An 11,967-nucleotide genomic window follows, 5' to 3' on the forward strand; every position below is an offset into this window, starting at 1 on the left:
ATAAATTTTTTTTTGTATGACGGGAAGTTAGGATCGAGTTTAATTTTTACTCATAGAAAGTTAATAATTTTACGAGATAATTCATAAATATTTAATCACACACTTTATCTATTAAATATTGTATATTTCTTGAGTAATTTTAAGTGATATATGGAATAATATACTAATACATCCAAATATAGCACGAGTAGTTTTAACAATCAATAATAAAAAAAGCAAAATATTATTTGACTTGTTAAAAAGAAAAAAAAAATCTACAAAATTTACGAGATACATTTCATTTTTGATATCCCTATACTTAGGGATGATAATCCAGCTCGCTGTTCGCGAGTCGGTTTGTGTTCGGCTCGAAATGAGTTTTAGATCGAATCGCTTGTTTAGTAAACCAGCCGAACACGAGCATGGGTCAGTTTGCTCGTGTTCGGCTCGATAACAACGCGAATGCACATATTTTATATTTATATAATTTATTTAATTTATATTTTTATATATAAATAAATAATTATATATAGTATATATTTTTATTATTTAATTTTTAGTAAAATAAAATATAAATGCGAATTTAATTACAAAAAGACTTATTTATATGTAAAATTTCAATTATTAGATCAAAATCTAACGAATAAGATTTTATAAATTTATTTTTTTATATATATTTAATCTAATCTTTTTAATTTATTGTTTATTGACCAGCTCGTAAGGCCGTTCATGTTCGGCTCGTTTATTAACGAACCGAACATAAGTTGAATTTTTTGACTCGATACTTTAACGAACCAGCTTGTGATTGACTTGTTTATTAAACTAACCGAACACGAGCCGGTCCCAGCTGGCTTGCTCTTGTTCGGCTCGTTTACACCCCCTACCTATGGTGTGGTTTTCGAGTTGCGGTGTATGAGGTGTACTTCTCCTTGTACACTTGGTGCAGGCAATTATTTTAGCTCAGTTCGCGTCGTCCCCATTCCGCTCCAGCTCCGGGTCTACTATTTAACCGTACTAGTGTTGAACCCGCGCTTCGCTGCGAACAATTTTGACACTAATATTCTGATGTAAATTTTAAAACAGTAAAAAAAAAATAACAATAACTTTAATATACATTTTAAAATAATAATAAAATATGTAATTATATAATATGTAAACATATATTTAAGTACATGATCATATGCAAAAATATTATTTTTAAATTCTTTGCCTCTTTCATGAGCTCGTTCTTCTGTTTCTTCCCATGGCGGTCTTCAGCAAGTCGTCGACGAACACCACCTTCTTGGGCACCATGAAATGCGGCATGTTGGCCCGGCAGTGGGCGATGATGACCTCCTCGTTTGCGGAACTGGGGCCCTCCCTGGGCACGATGAAGGCGCACGGCGTCTCCGCCCACAGCAGGTGCGGCATGGCGACGACGGCAGCCTCGGCCACAGCCGGGTGGCGGTATAGCACGGCCTCGACCTCGACGCTGCTGATGTTCTCGCCGCCGTTGATGATCACGTCCTTGGACCGGTCCCTGATCTCGACGTAGCCGTCGGGGTGGACGACGCCGACGTTGCCCGTGAAGAACCACTCGGCTCCTTGTCCGAATGCCTCCGCGTTCGCCGCGGGGTTCTTGAGGTAGCCTTTCATGATGCTGCTGCCGCGGAGGACGATCTCCCCTACGGACCTGCCGTCGCGGGGGATGCTCCGCATGGTCTCGGCGTTCTTCACGTCGGCGTCGGCCAGGGACAATGCGCTCACGCCCTGCCGGGCCTTCAACGCGGCGCCCTCGGCCGCCGGCAGGCAGTCCCACTCGGCCCGCCACTCATAGGCGAGCGCGGGGCCCGTCGCCTCCGTCAGCCCGTAGGCGTGTGTGACGCGGAACCCCATGCGCTCCACGCGCTCCAACAGTGCCACGGGCGGCGGCGCCCCGCCCGTCAGCACCTCCACGCGTCGCCGCGGCTGCTACTGCGCCTCGGGTCCTGGTCTCTCGAGGAGGATCCGGAAAAGGACGGGGGCGCAGCACATGTGGGTGACGCCAACAGCATGCTCAGCGTGCTCAGGTACGCCCCTCGGTGGCTATACACCACCCCCTTCGGCGCCGACGTCGATAGGGAGAGGGAGATGGGGGCTAAGATAGAGAGGAGAAGGGAAGAGAGAGAGAGAGAGAGAGAGAGAGAGAGAGAGAGTAGGGGAGAGGAGGAGAGAGATAGAGCAAGAGGGAGCCAGCTGGAGAATTTTTTTTGGGAAGGAGAGAACTATCTTGGAAAATTTTAAAACTATCTTGAAAAAAGAAAGAAAATTTTTTGGGAAGGGAGCTGGTCCAAGCTGTCTACCCTTGAAAAGGAGGTAAGAATCATATGATTTTTTTATTCATAGAAAAATGAGTTATATCTGAAAATCTGTTAAAAAAAATTTGAAAGCAATTTTTTTATTGGAAGCTATTGGACTATTCTGCTCCAACTTGGTAAAATTTTGAGGAAGTAAACTTTTGGAAAGGAGATAAGAAATATCTTACCTTCCCAAGGTGTTTTGGTGTGAGTGGGAGGAGAGAGAAGAGATGAAATGAGAAGAGAAGAAAGGAGGCATATAATTTTGCCTAGAGAGAGAGAAAGTATGGGAGAGGAGGAAAGAGAGAGAAACATAGAAAGAAAATTTTTTGGGAAGGGAGCTAGTCCAAGCTGTCTACCCTTGGAAAGGAGCCAAGAATCATGTGATTTTTTTATTCATAGAAAAATGAGTTATATCTGAAAATCTGTTAAAAAAAATCTGAAAGCAATTTTTTTATTGGAAGCTATTGGACTATTCTGCTCTAACTTGGAAAAATCTTGAGGAGGTAAACTTTTGGGAAGGAGCTAAGGAGTATCTTACCTTCCCAAGGTGTTTTGGTGTGAGTGGGAGGAGAGAGAAGAGATGAAATGAGAAGAGAAGAAAAGAGGAGGCATATAATTTTGCCAAGAGAGAGAAAGTATGGGAGAGGAGGAAAGAGAGAGAAACATAGAGCCACCTAGATCCAGCTGGATGAGAGAGAGAGAGAGAGAGAGAGAGAAAGAGGGGGAGGACCTAGGGAACCGTTTGGAAAATCTCAAATATTTTGTTGCAGGTTCAATCTCGGGAAGGAGCTAAAATTTTTGAAACGAAGCTAAAGAGGATGAAAAAAATCTGTAAACTAGTTTTTTTTGGAAAAGAGCCAAGATTCTTGGAAATGAACCAAGGAGGATAAAAAAAATTTAAAAACTAATTTTTTATTCGTAAAAAAGAAAATTGTGCCACGTATAGAACTGTCAAATAGTATGTTTGTATGGATTAGCTCATTCTCATTCATTCTCACACGCACATCAAACCCCGCACGACGACACTACCCGAAAAATCACGACCGTCCAATTCTCGTACGATAAATAAATACCCCGTCTCTCTCCCTCTCCCGCAGGTAACCCCTCGAACTCCATTAATGGAGGTCAAACACTCGCCCCTCCCCTTCCTCCTCCTCCTCCTCCTCCTCCTCTTCCTACTCCTCATCTCTGCCATGGCGATCGCCGTGGAATCTCGGGGATCGCCCCGCGGAGGAGGCGGCGGAGGTAGATCGCCGGCGGCGGCGGCGGCGGCGGAAAGGCTGCGGTTCCGGGGGAGGAGCGGGGAGTTCAAGGTGCTACAGGTCGCGGACATGCACTACGCCAATGGGAGGACGACGGGGTGCCTCGACGTGTTCGCCTCCCAGATGGCGACGTGCTCCGACCTCAACACCACAACACCACTGCGTTCCTCTCCCGCGTCATCCGCGCCGAGAACCCCGATCTTGTCGTCTTCACCGGTTCCGATCTCTTGCCCCTTTCTTTTTTTTTTTTCTTTTTTTTTTTTTTCTCTTTTTTGCCCTAGGGATATTCGTAGGATTGTTCGGATCTTTTTGTTTGATTTGTTTAGAGCGCTAATGTTAGCAATTGGATGTTTGACTGTGTGAACGTAGTAGTAGTTACGCTTAATTTACCCGTGCTTTCAATTTCTATGCTAGAATTTTTCAGGTTACAAATTGTAGCTCAGGTTGGGTGTGGTTAACAGTGTTTTGAGCGTTTGCTTACTTGATTTGTTAATTACTTTCCTCGACAACCAAATTCTTAGTCGCCACTCAGTTGAGAAGCATAGAAAAACCTAAATTTTGTGACGAAACTTTTAGATTTCGAACTTTTAGGTTCAATTTCGGTGGTAAATTTCAGAAGAGATCGTATTTATGGTGAAATGCATGAATTTTAAACTACTTTCATTGTTTTTTACTAGATAAAAAGCATCTTAGGACAAGTTACCTATCAAAACTAGGTTTTTGAAAGTTTACAAAGCACCATACATATCAAAATATTGGGTTTTGTTTAAGATTTTATCATTTTTTAATGGAATGTAGAATTGCTGCGATAAGTTCAATGTTGTATAGTGTAATTGATGTCCTTTTCTTGTGTGAACTGCACAGCATTGCTCAATAGTTAAATTTCATCTTCTTTTGATTTCAGTTCAGTGGATGTGTTCGTTTTTGATAAGATTGAGGTTTGGACCACATAGACTTTAATATAGATAGTATTTATTTCTATGTAGCCGTACCAATATGTGGGCTTTACTGGGCCAAGAAAGGTTTGGCATGCTATAGATATTTTGGGAGTGTTCATTTTCATATGATGTTTGACATGTATCGGTGACGAAGAAACTAAAATGGGATATTCACTAGCCATGCAGCATATACCAGTGCATTTTAATTTCCTTTGTAATAATGAGTATTAATGAGGTTCAGGATAAATTATCATGTTCACACTTCACAGTGACACAGATTGATAGTGGGTTTGCAATGGGGTGGACTTAAGTTAGAACATTTGAGGGCCCATATTTATTCTAAAATACTGACTGTATTTGTATTCAGAAACCACTTTAAGACAGCAGCTAGAATGTATGTTTGTTTTTGGAAGTGAATCTTATTAAATTTATGAAAGGATTGGTTGAGGGATAACTCAAAGATCCTCTCATTCTGCTAAACACAGAAAAAGAAGCTTAGGGATTGTAAATTTAGTTTGGCCAATCCATGTTGTCTTATCAAACTGCCCTATACTTTATTCCCAGTTATTTTGCTGGTCATTGCTCTGATCTATATAATAATTGCAATTACTCATGAATAATTGATTATGTTCTTTGTTATCCTAGGAGAACGAGATAATTAGCCTGTATAGGGTGCTGCCAAACTGAACATGCTTTGAAGGAATCAAATTCCAAAAATATCCATAGCAAGTAAAGGAAAAGAATACCTCATAAGAGTAGGGTACTAACACGGCTTGACAGAGTCCTGCTAAGGGTATTATGTACCCTTGGAAATTAATTTTAACAACACTTATTATTGAGTTGAAAATTAGGATTACAACTGCACATTAGAAATGAGTATGCTACTAGAGATGGTGTGTAACCATCTTCTCATATTTATTTACTGTTACACCGAAATGATGCATAAACATCTTTGTCAGTAATGTATCTAAGATGCCTTGATTTGACCCTCCTTAAATCGTTTCCTTTTGTTTATGCGTCGCTTGTCACAATCGGTCATTAAAATTCACTCCTACCTTTTTGTATTAATCCTTTGTCAATAACCTTAAATTTATCTTATTATCATTTTGCACTTCACAGAATACCTAATTAGTTTTTCCCTTTTCCAATTTTGATATTTCTCTTTCGGCTTCATTTACATTCGATACTAAAGTGTTCCTTTCAACATACTTGTGTGTCTCGAAGTTTGACCAAAAGAAACGTTACACAAGGAAATAAAATGATGAATGTAGTAAGTTTCAGCAATTTAGAGAGCATGGGTAAGACTTTCACTGGCTCCCAGGATATTTCAGATAATATTCTGCAATATAGTGTTTCTTATAAGTTGGCATCTCTTAATATATCTATATCTATATCTATATCTATATATATATATATATATATAGAGAGAGAGAGAGAGAGAGAGAGAGAATAATTTAAGCAAATGAGATGTTATAAGTATGTTTCCTAATTCCTATATGTTTTAGTTATGCATCTTTGTCTTTTATTTAATTAGAAAGACAGACGCTTTCATCTGATTAGTAAGTTAGATGTCTATATACTTGCTTTCGAAAGATGGACGCTCTGACCCTATTTATTAAATTGCTTAAAAAGTGTAAGAGTTGAGTCATTAGGGGCCACCTCTATAAATCCCAAAAGACAGCATTCTGGTTCATCATTTAAATCCACGATTGAGTATAAAGATAGAGTGTTCAATCTGCATAGTGTTTGACTTTTCTTTCTTTGATTGGACTTCTTAATATTCGCTTTGAAAATGTTTTCCTCGTGCTTCTTGAAGAATGCTCCTTTTCTTCTGTTGTAGAGTCCCGAATGTGAATGCTTTTGTCATATTTTTCATATTAAGTTATAACACTTTAAAGTGCTTCGGACCAGGCGACGACATCTTCGGTTTTGATGCCACTGATGCGGCCAAGTCGTTGAATGCATCATTCGCACTGGCTGTGGCTCTTAAGCTTCCCAGGGCAGCTGTGCTCGGCAACCATGACCAGGAGTCTACATTGTCCCGCGAGGGTGTGATGCGCCACATCGTAGGCATGCCATACACCCTATCACGCCTCAACCCAGGTGGCAATGTGGCATGGAGATAGACGGCTTCGGCAACTACAATTTGGAGGTCCACGGGCCCGAGGGCTCGGTGCTTGCCAACAAGTCGGTGCTCAATCTCTACTTTGTTGATAGCGGTGATTACTCCACTGTGCCCTCCATACCTGGCTACGGCTGGATCAAGCCATCCCAGCAGCTCTGGTTCCAGAGGACCTCCTTAGAAAACCAGGTATTTTATTATGAAACTATAATTTTTAGTATATAATCCTCATGATAGACTGGTATTAAAGACGTTCTCTTGTTCTGACGCTTTTTAAACTGTTGATTGCAAATTTTATGGTGTTGTTGAGTACACCAAACTTGCCATAATGAATGGCCTAGAGTTTCAGTTTTGGCAATATACATGTACAAACATGGATCATTATAATGATCCTATCTAGACTTGGTTTTACAATATTTTCCAATATAAGTGATACTTTTCTGAACTATCGTACCAACACAAAAAAGTTTTGTTTCAGATTAGTATTGGGACCAGTCTGGATTAATGCTGACAGAAACTGAGAAGTAACAGTTTCAATATCGATGTTTCAACTTTCAACCATGATTTAACATGTTGGGTTGGACTAACTATTAAAAGAGAGAAGATTAAAGAGATTAGAAATAAGTTAGTCTCGTAGGAAGTCCTAGTAAAGTAGCATGACGGCCATGGCATGTCGGACAATGTAATGAAAAATTAAGAGCCTTTCTTTCAATTTAAATTATCAGGTGCTTCTTTTTTTAATATGGAATATTTTTTTTGCGAATATAATTCTGCACTTATTCTGAAACTTTTCAGGACATTGAAAACATTTGGATTAATTTGAGTTTCATGAAAATAACTACAGAGAAAGTACATGAGCGAACCACATGCACAAAAGGAGCCGGCGCCTGGTCTTGTGTACTTCCATATCCCGTTGCCCGAATACAGCAGCTTTGATGCTTCTAACTTTACAGGAGTGAAGCAGGAGGGCATCAGCTCAGCCTCAATCAACTCAGGTTTCTTTTCCACCATGGTAGAGGCTGGAGATGTGAGGGCTGTTTTCACGGGGCATGACCATCTGAACGACTTTTGCGGTAAGTTAACTGGTATTTACCTCTGCTATGCTGGTGGGTTCGGCTACCACGCCTATGGGAAGGCTGGGTGGTCAAGGAGGGCGAGGGTGGTTTCTGCATATCTAGAAAAGACGGCAGAAGGCCAGTGGGATGGGGTGAAGTCGATCAAGACATGGAAGCGCTTCGATGATGAGTATCTTTCTACAATTGATTCCCAGGTCCTCTGGAGTAAAGGCTATAACGGTAAGCTTCACATATCTCCTTATAATTATTTGTTCATATAATACTTCATTTAAAAGTTCAATATTTGGGAATTTTACAAGATGATCTAGTTATTTGGTGGGCTTCAAATACTTGGGTCATTTTACAGAGTAGCACAAGGTCTGAAGTTTTTGAATTTCAAAATTTGTAGAACATTTATAAACTTTTCCTTTCATCTAAGGAAACCAAAAAATGATGAAATTTTGATACAGTTACAAGCAGTGCTTAGACCATTGATTTTGAATCAGACCCTTAGCAGATATTTCCTTAAATTTCGGCATTGGTTATTTGTTGGGAACCACAGTTTTTCTTCGAAGAAACAAAACTTCAAAGGTACTGAAATATTATCATATTGATAATTCAATTGCCTTCACAGAAAACAGAACCTAGTATATATATGAAGCGCGTATAGCTTAAACTAAACTGACTTGAGATTGGGTAAATTGAGTAGGGCTATATGAAGATAATGATCTATGGTTATTTCGTGAAAATGGACAGGGAGGCGCAGGAAAATACCGGTCGGGAGTTGAGATCGGTTCAGACCGATGGGAAAAGGAATGGCCGAAAAGAAGTGCTTCTATTGCGAATCCAGTGCAGGTGAAATAAAGAGGTTTCTTCGACGACAACTTGTTTATGGCAACAAGGTATGTAAATCACTGTATATTGTAGGAAGGTATCACCCTTCTTTCGCAACGAGATTTGTGCTCTTAGTCGCAGGAAGTTGCAAGTTACTACTGGTTAAGTGCACAAGAAGAGGAGGTTCTTTGTCTGTGTGGAAAGAATCATATTCAAAAGATATTTACGCACTATTTGGATGCATAAATATATTTTTTGGACTGTTTCCATAATTTACTTAAGAAACTTATATATGTTTGGTAGGAGAGGAGTGAGATCAAAATCTAGAATTGGATACTATATTAAGCTTTCAAATTAAATCATCTTTAAGTGATATATGTTATACTACCAAATTATAAATATTAAGATTTTTGAGGAAGTCAAAATTAAACTTTTTTTCACAATCACCGAAAAAAAAAACTCTTATACTTGAATAAATTATTCAAAAATAATATATTCGGACTTTCAAACAGAGCCTTAATGATACAATGCTACCTTAATAAAAGTATCTGCTTAATTTAAAAGCTTGTTATTTTAGAGGAATAAAATTTGTCGTGAACCTTGAGATTAAATATGAGGATTATCTTCATCTCTTTCTGTCCATGTTCTATGTTATTTTAGTTACTTTGTTTTGTATGCATTTTTAGCATGTTCCATCTGAGAGAATAATGGATAAACTATGGAACACAAGGCTTGGGTATAATATAATGGTGTTTCATGGTGTTATGTTTTTGAGATTTTTTTTTTTTTNCTAATCAAGCGATTGTGGGTTCGAGTCCCACTGGGCGTGTTCTTTTTCTCTTTTTTTTTTTTTTTTTTTTCACTTGCCAGTGTCTCAAATAGTTCCAATTATTGGAAATAATTGTTGAAAAGTTCTGTAAAATGAATTTGTAGATGAAGTTACTAATAAGTTATGTAACATAATTGAATAAAATTGCTCAATATACTATTAATTTTTGATAATATCAGTAAAATAGAAGATTTGTTTTATCTGAAATTTTTATTTATCTTTGAATTGTAAAGTAAATAGATGTTTAAATGTGAAACAATATGATATACCGGCTTGTTTTAGTAAAATTTTACTATATAATTTGCCAATTTTTAAAATATTTTGGTTCTATTTTGAAATGATAACAGAGTGCAATTGATGTAATTTTAATACAGGGAATAAATTGAGACAGGGGGCCTTCAGTGTAAGCGACCTTTTCATAATTAAGTCCAAACATTAAAACACCTTTCTCTTAAGTTTTTTTTTTAAAAAAAATGGTTATTTTATATTTTTTGACATGGTATCACAATCAAAGGTTTTGAGTTAGAGTCATTTAGAATAAAAATTATTTATCTTATATTTATTTATATTATTTAATAATTTCTCTAATATTAACGAATAATAAGTTATTTTAAATGTGTGACATCAGCCTAATGGTTATTGTAGTGGCTTCACACGCCTCAGTAATGTATTCAGCTAATTACTTTTTTTTTTTGAGAGAGAAAAATATAATAAAATTAATATTTTCAATAAATATTATGGAACAAACTAATCTCAGAAAAATAATTTAATTAATTAGAGACACCACGTCAGTAATGTATTTACTATATATTATTATTATTATTATTTTCTTAGAAAGGAGGGGGCATTTATTTTGGCAGTGGATAGAAAATTAGGTAAATCTGAGATAAGGATAGGGCTGGCAAATGAGCGAGCCGGCTCGCGTTCGACTCGCGTTTCGATCGATATTTGGCTCGGCCTCAGTCGACCTCGAATTAATGAAGCCGAGCAGTTGAACAAAAAAAAGCTCGAAATCATTTTAACGAGCTTGCAGTATTACCGGCTCCGTTCAATTTAGTGGGCATCGAAAAGCTAATATTATAGTATATATATTATATATATATATATATATATTATATACTTATATATATTATAATATAGTATATTATATATATATATATGTAGAAGCTATCTATGTATCGTGAAAGTTATAGAGTATTTTGGCGGCTTTCAATTTTTTGAATTCTTAGATCAACCACTTTTAATTATTTCTATACTTTGATTATACTATTGATACTAGATGATAGATACCACTCAATCCTTAGGGATATTAATTAAATCTAGGGGCTGATCGCAATCATTCCAACCATAAATTCTTAATAAAAAGATGTCAAAAATTCGGAAACATCAAATCATATATTTTCGGATAGCATAGTAGTTAACGCTATTATACATTATGTATATTAGTATATATATAATATTATATATATATTATTATATATATAGATTATATTAGAAAAATATAAATATAATATATATTAATTATATATAGGCTGAGTGAATAATTTGAGTGTAGTTAAATTGGGCAAATGTTGTTGGCCATAAAACCACCAATAGACAAATAAAAGAGCAAAATTTTTTATAAAAATTTATATATTTTTACTTCGTTTCTTTCTTTTACGGCTTTAAATTTTTTAATATGTTTCTTTTTTTTACTTTTTGCTGTCTCTTCGCCTAGTGGGCAAAGCCGACAGCCTCAATTACACAGTAACACATAAGCCGGTCGTTGACATACCTTGCTATATTATTTGTATGCTTGAGAAATATACAAGAATTATTATTTAAAGTAAAATTATTATTTATATAAAATTTTTAATTTTAGTTTATAGTATTGGATAGTTTAAATCCAATATTTCATCTATATAATTATTTTAGGTTTGACCGTCATAAATAAAAATAAATTATATAGATATTGAAAGCGAGAAGAAGGACTTGAAGGCTGAAAAGCATTAGATTATTTAAATCATAAATTATTTTCTTGCATATATATAAATATTATATATTAATAATTTTTGTCACTTTGAACTATTAGACATAGTTTTGTACAAATTTAGTAATATTCTATAAAATTAAAACTACTTGATTCGTAATGATGTTGAGAATTTCAGCGGCTCGCTTTAGGGTCTCGATAGCTCTTTTCGACGCGAAATTAGGCTCGCTCGAGCTCGGCTCGAATTAATTTCAATCCAAGCTTGAGCTTAAATTTAGGCTCGAAATTAATTTCAAGCCGAATTTGAGCTAAGGTAAGCTCGCTCGAGCTCAGCTCGTTTCCACCCCTAGATAAGGATCATTCTGCAGAAAAATTTTTAAAAGCTTTCACTACTCACTGTAATATATGCCAGCCAAAAGCAAATAGTACTTTTTTTTTTTTCCCCTACAATTTATTATGTAATTATTATTTTTATTAACTCACCAACGAACAAATTCCCTGTTGTTATCACAGTAATTTACCCTCATTTAGCTCTCTATGATTTAGCAATTTTTATTTTATTAGTCTATAATTTGAAAAGTATAACTTTACTAGTTTATTACTGTATCTTTATTTTATCATAAAAAATTACGTCAAATAGAATAATAAAATATACAACTTT

General features: G+C 36.5%; 1 protein-coding gene and 1 pseudogene across 1 annotated transcript; one reads left to right on the top strand and one right to left on the bottom strand.

Annotated features, from left to right (window-relative positions):
• Positions 1–377: 377 nt before the first annotated feature.
• LOC109704500 lies at positions 378–3,413 on the bottom strand (annotated as a pseudogene).
• LOC109704498 (probable inactive purple acid phosphatase 29) lies at positions 3,389–8,780 on the top strand. Its single transcript, XM_020225243.1, is given in 6 exon segments — positions 3,389–3,703; positions 3,706–3,775; positions 6,409–6,602; positions 6,605–6,808; positions 7,464–7,914; positions 8,431–8,780. Coding segments are annotated over 6 exon segments (1,239 nt in total). The 5' UTR covers positions 3,389–3,415; the 3' UTR covers positions 8,463–8,780.
• The last annotated feature ends 3,187 nt before the right edge of the window (positions 8,781–11,967 follow it).

This window comes from Ananas comosus, unplaced genomic scaffold (genome assembly GCF_001540865.1).
Source record: "Ananas comosus cultivar F153 unplaced genomic scaffold, ASM154086v1, whole genome shotgun sequence".
NCBI lineage: Eukaryota > Viridiplantae > Streptophyta > Magnoliopsida > Poales > Bromeliaceae > Ananas > Ananas comosus.